Genomic DNA, 20091 nt, shown 5'->3' with positions numbered 1-20091 from the left:
TCACACACCTTTCCGAAAGTACAGTGGAGTGATACGATACTACAGCTAAATAACCTAAACCCGCCGCCGTATTAAAGTAATCATCTCAAACATTTTCATAAATAAATGTCTATTTTGCTGCTCTCTATCGCCAAATGATTTAACACTTTGGGTGCCGGGAAACGCTTAAAGAAACGCTTAAACACGTCATTCCCGGCCATGCTCAAGTTGCCGAAGACGCTTTACAGCGTCTTTAATATCAATATTTCAAAAATCTGGGATCGGATTCATATGTCCCCTCCGCTGGCCTGAGATCCACCAGGAGGACCCACTGAGCTCTCTGGCGGTTCAGGAGCGCCATCTGGTGGCGGATCGGCGCAATCGCTTAACAGGAAGTGCCGTAGAGGTTGTGCTGGACGGCCGTATTACTTCCGGGCACTCGCTAATAGGTCCCGGGACTCGATCTCGACACACTACATAGCGATCGATTGCCAATAACTCGATAAACAACATGATTTGGACGTATATACCATTATACAAGCTGGAGATGGACCGGGTAAATCTACATCCCATAATGATAAAATGTCTACTCTACGATGATCGCCCAACGGCGCGCGGAGACTGGGGTGAGTTTTAGCGTATAACGTTACCGTCTTCGATACTAACTGCTATTATCAACATTTGACCCACATTAGATGATTGGTATAACGCTGCCCACGGAATTATAAACGCCCCCTAGCCCATCCGGTCAACATCAGATGACGTGTAGTAACTTCTAGAAGTACGTCTAGTTGGAATTTTTTATATCGCGCTGATTGCCATAAAACTGTATTGCATCATCAATATAATGTATTTGGGGCTATAGATCACGTTCTGGAGAAAGCTGCAGAAAGAGATGAAAACATACTTATACATTAGACCATACTTTACTATGAATGAAAAAGTTTAACGTTGCTACACAATGAACAATACATATAGGACTTTGAATGGGCCCTAATAATGGCAATGTAGCAATAGAATTTAAAAAGTTATAGCCCTGCAAAGAAGGGGACTTTCTCTATAGACAAATAGAGCCGGCAACCTACGGTTGATAATGAATTTAACCCATGGCAGCCAAAGTGTTAACACAAAAGTGATTCTACCTATGAAGAGTTTGTGAATGTTTTTACTAGAGCTGGGCCGTTAACGGCGTTAACGTGCTGCGTTAACGCTATACTAGTATCGCGCGATAATATAATTAACGCATTAATCTAAAAAAAAAAAATGTTTTACCTTTATTTACCCAGGGTAGGTTCGCTGAGCACAGATGCTTTTTTTCAGGAACGCCCTGCTTCACATTCACACAGTTCCATTCACACCTGGGAGCCGCCCAGTACAACCACAGTTGACACCATTGGCCACTGAGCAACTCCACTGGAGCAGTTGATTCAAGCCATGTCACATTTGAAATGATTCTTTCTGTTTTGCTCCTGAGAGTGTGCTAGATACTGTACTGTACTGGTAATATTATTTATTTGTGTTAACTTCTGAATAAAACAACTTATTAAACACAAGTACATCTTATTGAACATTATTTTGATATTTCATTACCAATTATCATAGCAAAACAGTTTTTTCAAACAGTCTGTAATGCATTTTGGAAACGGGAGATGGGCTCATGGTGTAATGGGCCACCTGGCCTGAGAAACATAAGGAGGAAAGAAAAAGTAAGGACTTACTTCTGGTCATTATTTGGGTAGAACACATATTTTGAATGCCTTCGGCAGGTTTTTTTTTTTTTTTTTTGAGCCATTTTAATCTAGATTAATCTAGATTAAATCCAGGATTGCAGATAGATTAATCTAGATTAAAAAAATTAATCTATGCCCACCTCTAGTTTTTACATTTGTTGTTATTGGCCGTTCTAAACACTGGTTCCTGGTACGACATTCCCGGGAAAATCATCTAGCACACAGGAAGTGATGCGTTTTACATTACCAGCAGCAATAGCAGTTTGTTTGGAATGAATAGAAAACAAACTCAGTTAGGCAGCGTGAATTTAAGATGGAAAGCAAGTCGATACAGTACAGTACAAAACTACGACAGCACTTATCACCAATAGATGTCACCAAAATAAACAGAAATGAGGATCTTAAGGATTGCCACTTTAATTTATTCTCTCAGAAACAACTCTGTAATGTTTACAGTATTAAGTACAGCTGCCCTCATGTCTGATGTCATTGAGTCGTCCTAATTTACCCCACAATGCAAAGCATCTAACACATCCTGCTTTGCGGTTAGCTAGCATTAGCGCTAACATTCCCTAACAAAAATCAGAGGTAATGTCAACAATCAAATGTTGCAACTGTAATGAGGTTTAAACCTTGCAATGGTAGCCCCTTGGTGTAAACTCACTCCTTGTTTGAATACCCCCACTTCGCCACCTGAATTAAGACCATCTTAGCTAACTAGCTAAACTAATTCAGTAGCCAACCTTGTAGTTCAAATGTTTGGTTGCAAATGTTAACGCCAACGTTTGCTGACAGCAAGATGATGTTAGACGCTTTGCATTATGGGGTTCTCAAAATGTTTAGGTTCTCAATGTGCAAATGTGTACAATGCCTCTAAAATATTCATTCCCCAATAATATTAAGATAGTTTTAATATTTTCCTTGCATAAGACATCTCAGCTTGTCTCATGTGCATAGCTAAGCCTGCACAATCCCTGGCAAACAGACCACGTGCAGCGGTTAGTAAATAAGTAACTAACTACTTAGTACGTACTTAGTATAGTACTTGTAAAGTAGGAAGTACATACTTGACAGCATGTATCCAGTAACTCAAACTTGGCAGCAGGTAGTACATACTTGTTAGTACGTAGTATGTAGTATTTGGTTGGTGATGTTGTGTCTAAGTAAATATTATATGGTAGCTGGTGCATAGCCTACTCGGTAATGGGTACTATGTCCGAGTACATACTTGGTGGGAGGCAGTACATACTTGGTAGGGGGTGTTGTGCGTAGATGCAGGCCCCCCTGCTCCAGCACAAAGGAATGCAGCCGCTGTTCTCCATGTGTCCAGTAGGGGGAGAGGTCCCAGGCCTGGCCCCACAGACCAGACACTAACCCTGGGCTCACACAACTGCATAGAGCCCAGGCTGAGGCCTGCTAACCTATAGCCGCTAACCTGGCTAGTCGCTAACCTGGCTAGCTGCTAACCTGGCTAGCTGCTAACCTCGCTAGCTACAACTCAAGACTGGCCACAACCGAGTTGTAAAATGGCTGGTGGGCTAAACGGCGTCAAGAAGGAAAAAGTTAAGTAAGACAAGTATTCCAGGAATGTAAATCTGACCGCAGGTCCGATATCGTCTGTACAGGAAATCCTGTGTCACAGGAAGTACACATAGGAAGGGGAGATTTTCTAGTTGTCTCTTCGCCGGCCAAACTGTCCCAAAACGTATCGCGTATATTGACAACGTCACATTAATCTGATGTTCAAATTGTATATTTTTAGAAAGAAAAGTTGACAATCCATGTTAAGAGTTTAAAAGTCCATGTGCCACTGAAGAACTGAGCTCCAGCTCTCTGGACTCCCACCGGTCCCGCTGGTTCTGACTCGTAGTACCATCATATATCACAGTTCCACGAGTTCCATGATGCTCCATTCATATTCTGGTCTGCGAAGAAGAAGATGATGATTGTATACCATCCCGGACAGAAAAATATTAGCCATGGGCTAGCAAGCTATAGTAAAACTTTCATCCTTGATGATGAGTCCCATAACCCTGTTTGTAACGACCCGGGCTCCGCGCTTGGGTCCCCCAGAGAGACGAAGAAGACCTAGGAAAGGGTCTGAAGTTTTAAAAGACGTCAGTAGAACGCTGGCTTGCAGGTATCAAATCCAATATCAGGAGTGCTGCTGCTGGTCCATATTCCTTGTAGCATCCTAAGCCCATGCAAAATACCAGCAGCAGACCTCGGCACAAGACATAGGCTGAAAGGCACCGGGAAACCGATGGAAACGATCAAACACAGGGATGGAAGAAATTATGAAAATACAATCCTTGATATTATTGTTCTGTGCTTCTAGTATCCAGTGGGCAGAGGGAGGGAGGGACACAGGAGGAGATGAGGAGAGAAGTTGAGGAGGAGGGAGGAAGAAGGGAGAGGAGAAATGGAGCGATACTGCGAGTTGGAGCCGGGGAGAAGAGGAGAGAAAGAAAGATGGAGAAGGAATCAAAGGAAGAAGCGGAGAAAGAGGCAGGGATGGAGAGAGAGGGGCAGAGGAAAGGAGATGCAGATGGGTGGAAGGAAGAGGGAACAGCGAGTGAGAGAAAGAGGGGGAGAGAGAGAGAGACTCCGGGGAGAGTAGCTGAGGCTGACACCCTCCAGAGCCTTCCCACAATCCTCTCTGCCTGCAGCTAACCAGGTCAAGGTAGGTGTCTGATGACAGAGAGAGAGAGAGAGAGAGAGAGAGAGAGAGAGAGAGAGAGAGAGAGAGAGAGAGAGAGAGATGTATCTCTGACATAGAACTGACTGCCTATGCGCACACACACACACACACACACACACACACACACACACACACACACACACACACACACACACACACACACACACACACACACACACACACACACACACACACACACACACACACACACACACACACACACACACTGCTGCAGCAAACACACATAAACACCCACACACACACACACACACACACACTGCTGCAGCAAACACACATAAACACCCACACACAACGCCGAAAGCAATCCTTTAGTACAGTAGTCCCAAGGAGAGAGCCAATGAGAGTGCGGAGTGTGTGTAATATGTGTGTGTGTAAATGCGTAGGTGTGTGAGAGAGTGAAAGCGAATTAATGTCAGTGAGCAAGGGTATTGAAAAAAATAGGGGGGAAATAGTATGTGTGACTGTGTGTGAGGAGAGCACGATAGTGTGTGGGCGTGTGTGTGTGTGTGTGTGTGTGTGTGTGTGTGTGTGTGTGTGTGTGTGTGTGTGTGTGTGTGTGTGTGTGTGTGTGTGTGTGTGTGTGTGTGTGTGTGTGTGTGTGTGTGTGTGTGTGTGTGTGTGTGTGTGTGTGTGTGTGTGTGTGTGTGTGTGTGTGTGTGTGTGTGTGTGTGTGTGTGTGTGTGTGTGTGTGTGTGTGTGTGTGTGTGTGTGTGTGTGTGTGTGTGTGTGTGTGTGTGTGTGTGTGTGTGTGTGTGTGTGTGAGAGAGAGTTTCTCCTCTGCTGTTCTCAGGACAAGCTGCTGTGAAAAAACTGCCGAGCTCAACAACAGCCTGGGAGGAGGGGTGGGGTACTGTGTGTGTGTGTGTGTGTGTGTGTGTGTGTGTGTGTGTGTGTGTGTGTGTGTGTGTGTGTGTATTCAGTATAGAGAGATACAGGGGGTGGGGGGAGAGAGGAGCAAGCAGGAGAGAGAAAGAGCGAGAGAAAGAGAGAGAGAAATACAGTAATTGGGAGACTATGCGGTAGCAATAGAGCAAGCTTTATCGAGGTTTATTCAACCTCGAACCTGGCTCTCATTTAGAAGATGCTCTACATTTACTACCCCCCCCCCCCCCCCATACACACTTCCACAACATGCTGGCGGACAGCTGTGCAGGTGGGTGTGGTCTGCACATAATTTAATAGCTGTTATAATCAGCAGATACGCGCCAAATCCCTGCTACATATCAGCAGTGTGTACCTCAGCCACGACCACATGGCCCACAAAAACACAAACACGTCAACACAAAGAACTGACGAGTATCCTTTAGGCCTGCGGTGCCCAAACTGTGGTGCGCGAGAGAGCCCTCTTGGGGGTGCGTGACATGAAAAGGCTAATGGCGGTGCTATGGTGTTATTTTACTAATAAATATAACTAATATACATTATTTCAAATGGGGGATGTAAATCATGAAATGTACTAAACTTTTAAATTAAAATCGTACATTTTAATAATAATAAATAAAAAAATATGTATCCAAAATGTACTTTACTTCCTGCCAAAAGGCCATAGGCGGCGCGCGACTGGGACCGGTGCACTATTATTGTGGCAGCGTATATGTATTATGCTCATGTGTTTCCCTACACTTCCTGCGTTCTTGGAGATGAAACTAAGTTGTCATGGCGGGTGAACCTGTAAAAAGCCTAATAACAGAACACCTCAACCAACTCGCTGAGCAGCTACGGACATGTTTCCCACCTATGGAGGCATCTCCGACGTGGATTCAACCCATTTGAAGTTTCCCCTCCTGTCCCACAACGGTCACTACAACCGCAGCAACAGCTGATCGACCAACTGACGGAGCATATACTGTACCCAGACCTGGCAATGCAAGCCGTGAGGATTTAAATGCCCTTCGCCAAAAACCTATCCATGCGAGGCCGGATTCTCTGCTCACAGCGGTGAAGACAAAATGATCGCCAGACTGCATGATGTTGAGAAGGACTTGCGCATTAAAACTGTCTTCAATTGCCAAATCACCAAACTCCGCAGAGCCTTGTGCACAGATGCAGGCCCATCCGTACAGCATCAAGCCGAGAGAGACGAGGGCAAAGTGTTGCGAAGTGCGCTCGAGTGTGTGACGGGCCGTCCGGTAAACAAGGGTAAATAATGAACCATCGATATTATTATTGCTACCAGGTTAGTGCTGGTTTTTAATATATTAATTTCAAATTAAACGCAGGTAGAACATGACTCCACATAACAGAGAGAAAACAACACAAACCCAAGCAATTGCAATTATGATTAATCTTAGGCCTATACTGGGAATAATCATGCCTTTCTCTCGCTCTCTCTCTCTCTCCCTTCCACTCCCTCTCTCTGCCCCCTCGCTCTCTCTCTTTCTGCAGGCCACTGCACTTGAAAATCCATGAAAATGCGTTTTGTTTTTGTTTTTGAGTCTATGCATGTAATTCTCATTTTTGTTCTCTCGTGTGGTGAAGTATTTTATTTGTTTGCCATAGGCCTACTGCACTTCTTTGGTATGTGGCATTATTGGATTAAACCTGATGCCTTTAGTGCACCTATGAATAGACTGTGTTGTCTTTTTTTTATGTTGGGCATTGGGGGGGTGCATCAGCTAGGTCAGGAGGTAACGGGGGGTGCATGGCCAAAAAAGTTTGAGAACCGCTGCTCTAGGCGTTACACTATATTGTGAACATTACCGTCCATGCTACCACAGTGTTTACCCCGTAGGCCTGCTTTGTTGCTTGTTTTGTCAGCTGACGACATGCTTGCTGCCGCTGGCTGACCGATTACACTCCATTTAAGCAGTTTTCTCCATAATCGCCATTAAGTATTAAGCAGCCGACGAGCACAAACTGCACACACACACACACACACACACACACACACACACACACACACACACACACACACACACACACACACACACACACACACACACACACACACACACACACACACACACACACACACACACACACACACACACACACACACACACACACACACACACACACACACACACACACACACACACACACACACACACACACACACACACACACACACACACACACACACACACACACACACACACACACACAATTCCTCTTGCGTGGATAACTGAGTTCGGTGGATAAGAATAAGATTGTTGACAATTTTGACATAAGCCCAGGATTTTCAGTTCCTTGAAGCAAGCTCAGGTTTAAGCCGAACCTGTTACCAGAGCAACAACTTCTTTTGCTCAAACCGGCAAAAGGTTTATTCACTGGATTAGATATGATCCTGGTCTGGATCCAGACCCTGAATTGCCAATTTGCTAGTCCCGTCGACGTCTACTTTAAAATAACTTTGCAATGCAATTCAATCCGATTATCTGGCAAATTCACAAACTGATGTTCCACAAACGGCTGCCCCACGCGGGCACGCTTAGGTATAAAATAGATCAATTCGCTATTGAAATAAGGAACGCTTTTAGAGGGCAACATGTATTGAGAAATCCTTGAATCGTGTGGTTAATTTTTATAACTTTTTAACTGAAAGTGACTGAGAAATGTCATAGTGAAGGCATTTAATTCATTCATGAATTAACAGATTTAGCTCTTAACTAGCATTTCCTCTTATTTTGTTCATTCCTGGGATTCAGCAATGTTTTCTTATTGTTGGTTTTCTCTCAGGCAAGACCAAATTCTAAGAGTGGTAGAGAGCACTCTTACCCAGAGGAGAAACATTAAAAAAAAGCCTACCATTCCTAATAATAATAATAATCAATAATAATAATCAGATTTAAATAGCGCTTTTCGGGGGGGCAGGTGGCGCACGGAGATTACGTTCGTCACCAACACCGGGAGACACTAGGATTCGCCTGCTCGAATCCAGCTCCCGGCGTTGCTATCAGCTTGGCCGGCCTCTCACACTGATACAATTGGCTGTATCAGGGGGTGGGAAAGCTGAAGGGTGGGTCCTGGGCGTTGTGGACAGCGACCCCTACAGTTCGGTCGGGGCGCCTGCTCAGCGAGGGTTGGAACTGAGGAGAGATAGTGTGGCCTCCCACACGCTACACTCTCCCCGGTGAGAACCTGCGCGGCCAGGTTGGCCTGCCCCAGGCTGCACATGCGTCGGAGGAAAGTCTCCGGTCTCCCGGACCAACAGTAGGGGAAAGTACGCAACAACCAGGAAGGGTGGGATGGGAGAATAATCGGGAAAAAGGAGGGGAAGAAAGATATATAAAAAAAAAAAAAAAAAACGCTTTTCCTAATGCTCAAAGACACTTTACAAAACAAACAATACAATACAGTTTTAGTAGATACAATACAAAAATATATATAAAAAGGTGAGAGAGGAAGGAGTTCACGGGTTGAAAGCAAACCATTGGTCAATTGCCCCCAAATACGACTTTATAAACCCAGAACTTTTCAATAATAATAATAATTATTATAACTTATTGCGTGCATTCTTCTTCTGAAATTGATTATATATTGCTGTTAGAACAGTTAGATGCTGGCTGCCCAGGCGTACGCATATAGAACGCATATTTACAACATCTCCTCTCCTCTCTTCTCTGCTTCTACAAGTTCTGAGTGCATTTGTGGTTTTAGGCACAGGGACCTTTCAGAGAGAGAGGACAGGTGACAGGGACCTTTCAGAGAGAGGGGACAGGTGACAGGGACCTTTCAGAGAGAGATGACAGGTGCCAGATCCAGTATTTGCCAACGTTGGTTCTGAGAACCGCACAGTCGTTCAGTATTGACAAAGCCTACTTTGCTGGAATGATTTATTTCGCACTATACAGTATGCGGTATACGTATAAGTACAAGTATAAGTCTTTATTTGTCATCAGATTAACACACACACATGCGATGATCGACCCACAGGAACACACACACACACGCACTGAGCTGCGAGTCGTGAGACGTGTGTGTGTGTGTTTGTGTGCGTGTGTCATTTTGAGATCAGTCGCAAATCTCTTCCTGTTGAATGGATCAGACCGCGATCAGATGCCGAAACTCGGCTGCTTTACACACGCCTCATTCGCCTTATAAGGAGATGGCGGGCGTGTCTGTATGCAAATGTTTTGAGCGCGAACGTGCATTTGAATTTAAGAATGAGTGGGATTCATCACGCAACAGACCTGGGTAAGAACAGATTTGGACGTTAAGAACGGCTTGATGAATGTGGCCGTGGCTTTTCTTATTTGTTCTCTTAACAGACAGGTAAGCAAGAATATAAGAAAAATAATAAGAGAGTATTGTTGAATGAGGCCCAATCACTTTACACTAAGGGGCGGTGGTAGTGAGACAATCAACAGACAAAGAGAACACAAACACACATGGATGTGGATGGATGGAGGGTAACTGAGAGAAGGCAGTGGAGAGGAGACAGTTAGGCCTAACAAAATTAATAGTTGGTTTCAGGTTGCCGACCGACCCTGCCGATTTAGGTGCGACCCAATATATTTTATGAGTTTTTAAAAAAGAAATATAAAAAAAAAAAAAAAAATTATTATTTTTTTTTAGAATAAAGTTTCATAGAAATCTTAGTCAAACATTTAGTATTATGGATATTAAACATGCTGGCAGAGTACATGCATCCATGTTGTTGTGAACATTTTAATTAAATAAAGAAATTCCCTATCCATAGTCGCCGTGGGAAAGAATAAAATAAAAAAATTAAATAAAATAAATTCCCTACCTACCCATGGCCAAACTGACAACCAACCTGAAACCAACTATTAATTTTGTTAGGCCTTATTGAGGTTAGATTGGAAAACTGAGAGAGACTCTGAGTCTCTAACGTCTTGGGGGAGGGAGCTGACCTGGAGAAGGCTGGACTATGGGGGTGGAGAGAAGGCAGGCAGAGATCCATCTAAGGGATCTCCTCATGTTCCCTTTATGCCAAAATGGGAGCATGTAGTAATCCTGGATGACTGAATCCACACTCATCCATGATGCAGCCTATCGCTCTTCATCAACCTATCCCTCTCCTTCTCCTCCCTCCCCTTATGACTCTCTCTTTCTCTCTCTCTTCCCCATCCCCGTCTCTCTCCTCCCCCACCCCCCTCTCTCTCCCCCTTATCTCTCTCTCTCTCCCCCCTTACTCTCCTCATATCTCTCTCTCTTCCCTATCTCTCTCTCTCTCTCTCTCTCTCCCATCTCGTTCTCTCTGTCACACACTGCCCCCTGCCTCTGGCTAGATGCTATATCAAGTATATCTTCTCTTCTCTTCTTCCTTCGCTCTCCTCCTCCTCCTCGTCCCTCTCTTCCCTCCCTCTGCGCCTCAACAGAACTCGCAGGACAAGACAGTGAATTGGTACCATGGTATGAAATGTAACAATCTGACGTGCGTCGTTACCACGGTACAGTAAATACATGACAATTTGGTTCAACATTCCAACCGTGGTGTTGAACACAACCAGTGTTCCGAGTCTCTAGTGCACCGACTAGAACACAATGAGGACGTGACAAAGATTCCACATTCAGCGCGTTAGATGTGTACGTCAGGGTTTCCGTTAGAAAAAATTGTTGCCGGTCTCCGTGACCTGCAAGATTTCAATCTACCGGACAAATGAGATTAATTCCGGTCATAGTTTATTGAGCTTTAAAACAATTGATAGGCAGGCAATATAAAGAATGTCATCCTCAAGGCATGTAGATTTATAATATTATTACTTAAAACTAGGCTACTTTTGCGTATACAGTCATTAATTAATATATTCCAAATAAAATAAGTCCCTCGATACTCCGTGCTGCTGCTGACTTGAACTAAAATAGACCGCGTATGTGGGCAGTCGGTCCGACACTAAACAGCAGTCTGTTATAATCACATTTTTATGAGCTAACGAATTCCGTTATATTGGACATTTGTATTAATTATATCAAGCGAAGAACTGAGAAAGCAGAGAGACGGCAATATTATCGTGGTTTGCGTGACGACTCTCTCCACCTCGCAACGACTTATTTGCAAAGAGTATGGCGCTGCAGAGAAGCTGATTTAGCTGTTATTGGCTCTTTTCTGGGAACCGCACAGCAGCGCCCCCCACCCAACATTGGCTGAAAATGGCCGAATTGAAGTACTGCTGGAATACTGCATTGTGCCGTTGCCTCTCTGGCTCTGCAGCTTCACACAAAAGTCCGCACACCAGCACTAAGCTCTCGCCGACAACGTCGTTGTCATTATTAGAAGCAACGAGGAAACAAATGTAATGATCGTTTCGTTCATCGCATAGGCTATTTAATTTTAGCCTATTTTAATACAATTCAAATAATCAAATTGTGCTTAGACTCAGGGAATTATTTTCACCGGACATTAAGACCGGAGATATTAAATAAGTCGGACTTCAACAGATTTTGCCGGTCAAAAACCGGTAATTACCGGCTAACGGAAACGCTGGTGTACGTATCGTATACGGGGCGCTCCAGTAGCACACCACCACACAGCGCGCTGAGTCGCGAAGAGGTCGTCCCGGGTTCGTTTCCCAGTCCCGGGCGGCGACCATTTGCCGCATGTCTTCCCTACCTCTCCTCCCTCTATCGGTCCTGCGTGGCCAGAAAAAGCTGAAAATGCTATAAATAAAAGTAAAAAAAAATAAAGATGTGTACGTATACTAGGACATTGCCAACAATACATCCTATAATTCTATTCGGTCTAGTTCTAGGATCATCCTCCTTGTAGTTCAGGTTGTGGCTGCTCTGTTAAAAGGCAGCAGCAGCATCAACACAGTCAGCAGACAGCTACAGCTGCCCCCGTTCTACCCTGAAGTCACAACAGGTTAAAGGTCAATTACACTCAAATACAGGAAGGAGATGATGACTCACCAGCGTAGTATGATGATATCCTGGAGATATCTGGAAGAGGGAGAGAGACAAAGAAGAGGCTGTTACTATTATGTGGAGAATAGCCATAGCTCAGTAGTAGTAGTAGTGGTGGTGTAACCATTCTAGAGGCTATGCTCTGCAAGATAAAAGGGATTATTAGTTCAGATTATTTCTTTTTTTCCCCCCAATGCAAAGTCATCGGGGTCGGTCGACCTCCTGTCTTGTGTGAAGTAAATGTTAAAAAGTGAGTCTGAGGTCAGCTGGTACAGCTGGTACAGCTGGTACAGAAAAGAGCTTGGTCCCATTGACTTGCGTTGGTTTGTGCGGCTAACCATCTAGAGCTGGTGGTATGAGCAACAGCTTGGATTGTGTGTAGAGACAGGACTCCACCAATCAACACCATTCATTGATAAGAAAGAAATAGGGATCCAAACATCTGAATTATCCCTTTTAACCCTTTCACTGCCACACGACAGAAGGTTAACCCTTTACCATCACACAACCGACGGCGATGCTCCATCATTAGCAGCATTAGCTCCGCATCCGCAAAGTAAAGGGCTAACCTTCTGTGTATTGTCACAGTGAAAGGGTTAACCGGCTGTCGTGTGGCAGTGAAAGGGTTAACGTTTCTTCTGAGAGCAGAGGGTACATGGAGGTCAGGAGGTCAAGAGGTCAAGAGGAGTTTCCTGGACATCATGTCTTTATCTTTGTGTTTATCTTTTCTTTCATTATAGAGTCCACATAATACTAGGGCTGACCCCTATTAGTCGACTAATCGGTCGAAAGGAGCCGTAGTCGACTGGCCAACCTCTTAGTCGAATATAATAAAAATAAATATATATATATATATATATATTTTTTATCATTCTTTCCAAAAGAAAAGAGGCCTAGAAGCGTGGCTAACGCTAATGGCACACATACCAGAGGCTAACTGCCTAAGAAAACAGGCACAGAGGCACTGAAAGAGGATTTCACCCATCTAATGAACACACTAGACTAGACAAATATCAAGATGTATCCATCAGTGGACCAATTGCATGCTTTTGCAGAGGACAAGAAGCCTTCAGTCGACTCCTTCAGACATTAAGCACCCCCCCCCCCACAGCCCAAATGGAATGATAAAAAAATAAAAATAAAAAAAATATGTTTAAAAAAATATATTAAAAATGTTATCCTTTTTATTTTATTTTTTTATTTATTTTTTTGTCGACCAATAGTCGAATAACGGCAAATTTTGGCCAATCATAGTCGACCATCCAAATCCTTAGTCGGGGACAGCCCTACATACTACCATACTCTCTCACCACGGAGTACGAAATGAAACGGAGCTGAAACCAAAGGTGGACATATAGTGTTGGTGAGTGAGTGTATCCTAAATGATTAATTCTTCATATTCTGCAGCCGGTGAGGCCTAACAAAAATAATAGTTGGTTTCAGGTTGGTTGTCAGTTTGGCCATGGGTAGGTAGGGATTTTTTTTTTTTTTTTATTATTCTTTCCCACGGCGACTATGGATAGGGAATTTCTTTATTTAATGAACCCTTTCACTGCCACACGACAGAAGGTTAGCCCTTTACTATCACACAACCGACGGCGATGCTCCATCATTAGCATCATTAGCTCCGCGGATGCGGAGCTAATGATGCTAATGATGGAGCATCGCCGTCGGTTGTGTGATAGTAAAGGGCTAACCTTCTGTATTGTCACAGTGAAAGGGTTAACCGGCTGTCGTGTGGCAGTGAAAGGGTTAAAATGTTCACAACAACATGGATGCATGTACTCTGCCAGCATGTTTAATATCCATAATACTAAATGTTTGACTAAGATTTCTATGAAACTTTATTCTAAAAAAAAAAAAAAAAAAACTGATTTTTTTTTTTTTAATATATAATTTTTTTTTTAAACTCATAAAATATATTGGGTCGCACCTAAATCGGCAGGGTCGGTCGGCAACCTGAAACCAACCATTATTTTTGTTAGGCCTAAGCAGAAACTCACACATGCATGCACAAACACACACCCACACCTCCCCAGTATGTGATATACAGTACATACAGTACCTATCTGCTAGCATGCAGGCAGCTACACTCATCTTCTCTGCTGCTTCTTATATACTCAACTGCTATACAGTGAGATGGCGAGCGAGCGAGAGAGAGAGAGAGAGAGAGAGTAATTGGAGAGATAGAACACTTGGGAGCTACTGGTGCATTATTAGCGACTTCATGGTCCAGCTCCTTTGGACAGGCTGTTTAATCACAGATTGTATCCTTAAAAACCTCTAAATGACAACTGCTCTTTATTGATCGGGAAAGAGAGGTCTAGATGGAAAGATCTGAACATTTATAGGTCAGTTTGATCATTTCAACAGCAAGCTTTATTCATATCTGAAAGGTGACAGTCACAGGGTAAAACCTATGGTTACGAGTTATTCTGTAGCTCCAGCTATGAGAGTTATTCTGTAGCTCCAGTTATGAGATTTATTCTGTAGCTCCAGTTATGAGTTATTCTGTAGCTCCAGTTATGAGAGTTATTCTGTAGCTCCAGTTATGAGAGTTATTCTGTAGCTCCGGTTATGAGAGTTATTCTGTAGCTCCGGTTATGAGAGTTATTCTGTAGCTCCAGTTATGAGAGTTATTCTGTAGCTCCAGTTATGAGAGTTATTCTGTAGCTCCAGTTATGAGAGTTATTCTGTAGCTCCGGTTATGAGAGTTATTCTGTAGCTCCAGTTATGAGAGTTATTCTGTAGCTCCAGTTATGAGAGTTATTCTGTAGCTCCAGTTATGAGTTATTCTGTGGCTCCGGTTATGGGAGTTATTCTGTAGCTCCAGTTATGAGAGTTATTCTGTAGCTCCAGTTATGAGAGTTATTCTGTAGCTCCAGCTATGAGAGTTATTCTGTAGCTCCAGTTATGAGAGTTATTCTGTAGCTCCGGTTATGAGAGTTATTCTGTAGCTCCAGCTATGAGTTATTCTGTAGCTCCAGTTATGAGTTATTCTGTAGCTCCAGTTATGAGTTATTCTGTAGCTCCAGCTATGAGAGTTATTCTGTAGCTCCAGTTATGAGTTATTCTGTAGCTCCAGTTATGAGTTATTCTGTAGCTCCAGTTATGAGAGTTATTCTGTAGCTCCAGTTATGAGTTATTCTGTAGCTCCAGTTATGAGAGTTATTCTGTAGCTCCAGTTATGAGAGTTATTCTGTAGCTCCAGTTATGAGAGTTATTCTGTAGCTCCAGTTATGAGTTATTCTGTAGCTCCGGTTATGAGAGTTATTCTGTAGCTCCAGTTATGAGAGTTATTCTGTAGCTCCAGTTATGAGAGTTATTCTGTAGCTCCGGTTATGAGAGTTATTCTGTAGCTCCAGTTATGAGAGTTATTCTGTAGCTCCAGTTATGAGAGTTATTCTGTAGCTCCAGTTATGAGTTATTCTGTAGCTCCAGTTATGAGAGTTATTCTGTAGCTCCAGTTATGAGTTATTCTGTAGCTCCGGTTATGAGAGTTATTCTGTAGCTCCAGTTATGAGAGTTATTCTGTAGCTCCAGTTATGAGTTATTCTGTAGCTCCGGTTATGAGAGTTATTCTGTAGCTCCAGTTATGAGAGTTATTCTGTAGCTCCAGTTATGAGTTATTCTGTAGCTCCGGTTATGAGAGTTATTCTGTAACTCCAGCTATGAGAGTTATTCTGTAGCTCCAGTTATGAGTTATTCTGTAGCTCCGGTTATGAGAGTTATTCTGTAACTCCAGCTATGAGAGTTATTCTGTAGCTCCAGTTATGAGTTATTCTGTAGCTCCGGTTATGAGTTATTCTATAGTTCCAGAGAGAGAGAGAGAGAGAGAGAGAGAGAGAGAGAGAGAGAGAGAGAGAGAGAGAGAGAGAGAGAGAGAGAGAGAGAGAGGGTGTCAGTCAGCTGTGTGATTGCCTCCATAGAAAGGCTGACTCCATCGCTAAACCTGCTAAAGACAGCTTGTTCAACTGACGGACCGAGCACATTGACAGTGTCTCAGGATTTATCAACGAACAGACCAATCACATTGACAATGTCCCGGGATTTATCAACTGACAAACCAATCACATTGACGATGTGCTGGGTGACTTATAGATTGGTGAGACAAATGTTCAACTAATCCCGATACCATCCTGGGCTAACAGGAGGAGTCATTCATTACAGTGAGATAGAGACCCATGTTGATTTGATTGACAGAAGTCAGTCTCCAATTCAATTTACAAAGTCACTTCATCATCACACTCGTATGCAGAGCTGTTTCTATGCCTGTAGCCCTGTACGACACGTCACAGCCTGCTAAACACCTCTCTCTGCCCAAGAGAGACAACATCTAAATGAGTTTGAAAGTAAATGTGGATATAAGAATTGGGTGTGTGTGTCTATCACTAATAAGTTATATAACCAAAAATGAACCTTGCCAGAACATTAATGATCTATGCAGTGTTTTGTCGTTATTAGAAACGTAAACCGTGTAAAGAAACCTGTCATTGGTACAGTGAATAAACAAGGCTGCACAGACGCCCCGTGAAATTCAATGATTTAACTTTTTTCAACTAATGTTCAGTTCTTATTTATAAAAAGACACAAAGGAATATTGGGGGAACAATAATACGATATAATTTATTCTATGTTTTTTTTTTTTTATCAACTTTTTCTCCCATTTTCTATTTTTTCTCCCATCCCAATTTCGTATCATCCAATTCAACCCTCCCCTGTCTCGACCGCTGTTTCTTGCCTCCCACAAGCCGGCTGCAATGTGGACTAAGTCATACATAGCACGAGTCCCCTCCGATACTCGAGGTAACAGCAGTCGCATCTTTTAACCTACGCGGCGCAATCTTTCAGCGTCAGGGGTCTGCGCTTTGGAGGGGCACCGTCCCCGTCGCTTCCTGATTCTACTGCGCAGGTGCACCAACCGACCTGTAGGAGTCGCTGTCCACAACGCCCGATCCCCACCCATCAGTTTCCCACCCCCTAATACGGCCAATGTGTATTAGTAGTACGGACGACCAGCTAAACTGAAAGCAATGTGGAGCGCTGGGCTCGAACAGGCAAGCCCAGCGTCTCCAGTATTCGTGGTGAGCGCCTTACCCACTGCACCACGTAGCCGCCCTCAATTTATTCTATATGTTAAGGGGAAATAATATGAGTAAATGAGGCACCGATTAGTTTACTTCCTGTTTTGGACACAGAGTAGATGTTCCACAGTGAACGTTGTCCAACTTTCTGTGTACGAGTGTGTGGGGCTTCATTTATCAAAATGTTCCTTCAGTCAGGAGAACTCATGTATGTGGTTTTAATATTTTATTTAATATATGACATCATGGGAATGCAATTAGCTCGGTTTCGGCGGTGAATGCACTCCCTGTGAACATAACGGTCTGCACTGTAACAGAGAGAGCACATAACCTAATCTTCTATCTGTAGTAGTGTTCATACTTTGGTTAATGAAATTCATTCGTTTTAGCTTCTACCGTATTACAGAGAACTACAGAAAACTGCAGAAAAGCATGTTAAGCTTTGATTTTGACATGACGTGTCACAAGGTTGGCTTGGATTTGGTCATATTAGTACAACATCTGTGTGTAAGAACCTGTTATATATTGTGCCCCCGGGTTTTCATAGAACAATTAGGAACATGAAAAGAATTTGGAATAGTTGACTAATGAGAGAACGTATACGAATACGTCTATTCTATCATCACAACATGACTAATGAGAGAACGTAGAACGAGAAAACGAGAACGTTTTTTTCACCTCAGAAATATTGCAAAACTACGCACCATCATATCTCACTCTGAACTGTCCGTGCATGCTTTTATTTCCTCTAGGCTTGACTACTGCGACTCACTTTTCACCCGTCTCACCAAATCATCCACAGACAAAACTACAAATGGTCCAAAATGCTGCAGCCAGGATACTCACAAGGTCAAAAAAATAATGTCACACATCACTCCCATTCTGGCATCCCTGCACTGGCTCCCGGTACACTATAGAATTCACTTCAAAGTCCTCACTTTCACTTTCAGAGCACTGCACGGTCGGTCAGGCCCCCATCTACATCACTGAACTCATCCATCCCTACACCAACACCCGCTCACTCAGATCTGCCGATCAGCACCTCCTGGTGGTCCCCAGGTCCAGGCTCAAAACAAGGGGTGATCGAGCCTTCGAGGTGACGGCACCAAGGCTCTGGAACGCTCTCCCCCTGGACCTGCGAACTGCCCCCTCAGAAAACTCTTTTAACAAACAACTAAAAACACATTTGTTCAGACAGGCCTTTGGTCATACACATAGGCACCCTTTTTTTCCCCTCACTGTTCCTATCGTTTTTATTTTCTTAATTAGTGACTGATGATTTTATTTAAAAAAAATTATTCTATTCTTTTATTTGGTTTCACTGTTTTTAACTGCTGTCTGTTGTTGTTGTTGTTGTTGTTGTTGTCATTTATTTCTGATTTTAGTTTTAGTTTTTATTAGGGCTGTCAGTTTATCGCGTTAATTAGATTAATTAATTACACAGCAAATTATCGCGTTATGAAAATTTACTCAAAATTCATTACAATTTTTTTTTTTTTTTCTTTTTATAATATTTTTTTTGTATCTCATTCATTCCATAAGAATGTAGAATACACATTTACAGACTTTTTTCTTTTTTAATATGGTCCATTTGCATGTTCTTGGTATCTGATTCTAGGGACATCTATGAATCTCAGGGAATGTATTCCCAGTGTCAGAAATACTGTGGGCTAGATCCACAAAGAATGGATTGCACGGTGCAAGTTGCACCCTTACTTACAATTCATTATGAATAAAAAATGGGGGACCCTGATGTAAACAAGACGAAAGTCTTTCTCTGGTCTGCATCCCCTTAACAATTGTGTGCCGTACTGTATTGTACCCATTCTGCAATCTGTTAATAACATTTTCATTCAATCAATCAATCTGCGCGGTGATTGATTGAATGAACATTTTATTTTGAGTAAATTGTAATGAACCAAATGAGAATATCAATAAATTTTTTTGTATCTTTGACTGTGAATAACACCATGCTCAAATTGACCAGACCTGAAAAATCTAAGCAAATTAATAGATGGAAGATGATTAAACAGAAGGTTTTGTAGATACAGTACTGAATTCTGCCATCCGGACACATGCAATTTGAAATATGATTATAAAATATAGAATATCAGGCATAAAATGGTTATGCGGTTAAAATGCGATTAATTAGATTAATTAATTACAAATCCTGTAATTAATTAGATTAATTTTTTTAATCGCCTGACAGCACTAGTTTTTATATACTAGTTGTAGTGTGCAGTGGGAGTGACGGAAGGGTTCAAGGTCGGGGTAGGATTGCACCAAGGGTCGGCCCTCAGTCCTTTCTTATTTGCAGTAGTGATGGACAGGCTGACAGACGAGGTCAGGCAGGAGTCCCCGTGGACCATGATGTGTGCAGATGACATCGCAATCTGTAGTGAGAGCAGGGAGCAGGTGGAAGAGAACCTGGAGAAGTGGAGGCATGCCCTGGAGAGAAGGGGGATGAGGGTGAGCAGAAGCAAGACCGAGTACATGTGTGTGAACGGGAAGGAAGACGGAGGGGTGGTGATGATGCAAGGAGTAGAGGTACCAAAAGTGGACGAGTTTAAATACTTTGGGGTCAACAGTCCAAAGTAATGGGGACTGTGGCAGGGAGGTGAAGAAGAGAGTGCAGGCCGGGTGGTGCGGGTGGAGAGGGATGACGGGGGTGATCTGCGATAGAATGGTACCAGCGAGAGTAAAGGGAAAGGTCTACAGCACGGTAGTGAGACCAGCTATGCTGTACGGTCTAGAAACAGTGGCGCTG

The 20091-nt window shown here is 43.1% G+C and overlaps 1 protein-coding gene across 1 annotated transcript in view; it reads right to left on the bottom strand.

Moving 5' to 3' along the window:
• Positions 1-20091, bottom strand: part of ptk2ab (protein tyrosine kinase 2ab) — a gene marked incomplete at its 5' end in the record, with an annotated part of 181706 nt that overhangs the window by 126085 nt on the left and 35530 nt on the right. The window contains one exon of the mRNA XM_084335922.1: positions 12247-12276. Within this exon, the coding sequence (XP_084192048.1) occupies positions 12247-12276 (30 nt within the window). The remainder of the gene's footprint in view (positions 1-12246; positions 12277-20091) is intronic.

This window comes from Notolepis coatsorum (assembly GCF_963971535.1).
Source record: "Notolepis coatsorum genome assembly, chromosome: 19".
Classification (NCBI taxonomy): domain Eukaryota; kingdom Metazoa; phylum Chordata; class Actinopteri; order Aulopiformes; family Paralepididae; genus Notolepis; species Notolepis coatsorum.
Note: the sequence above shows the minus strand (reverse complement) of the source record. Positions and strands in the feature narration are given on the sequence as shown.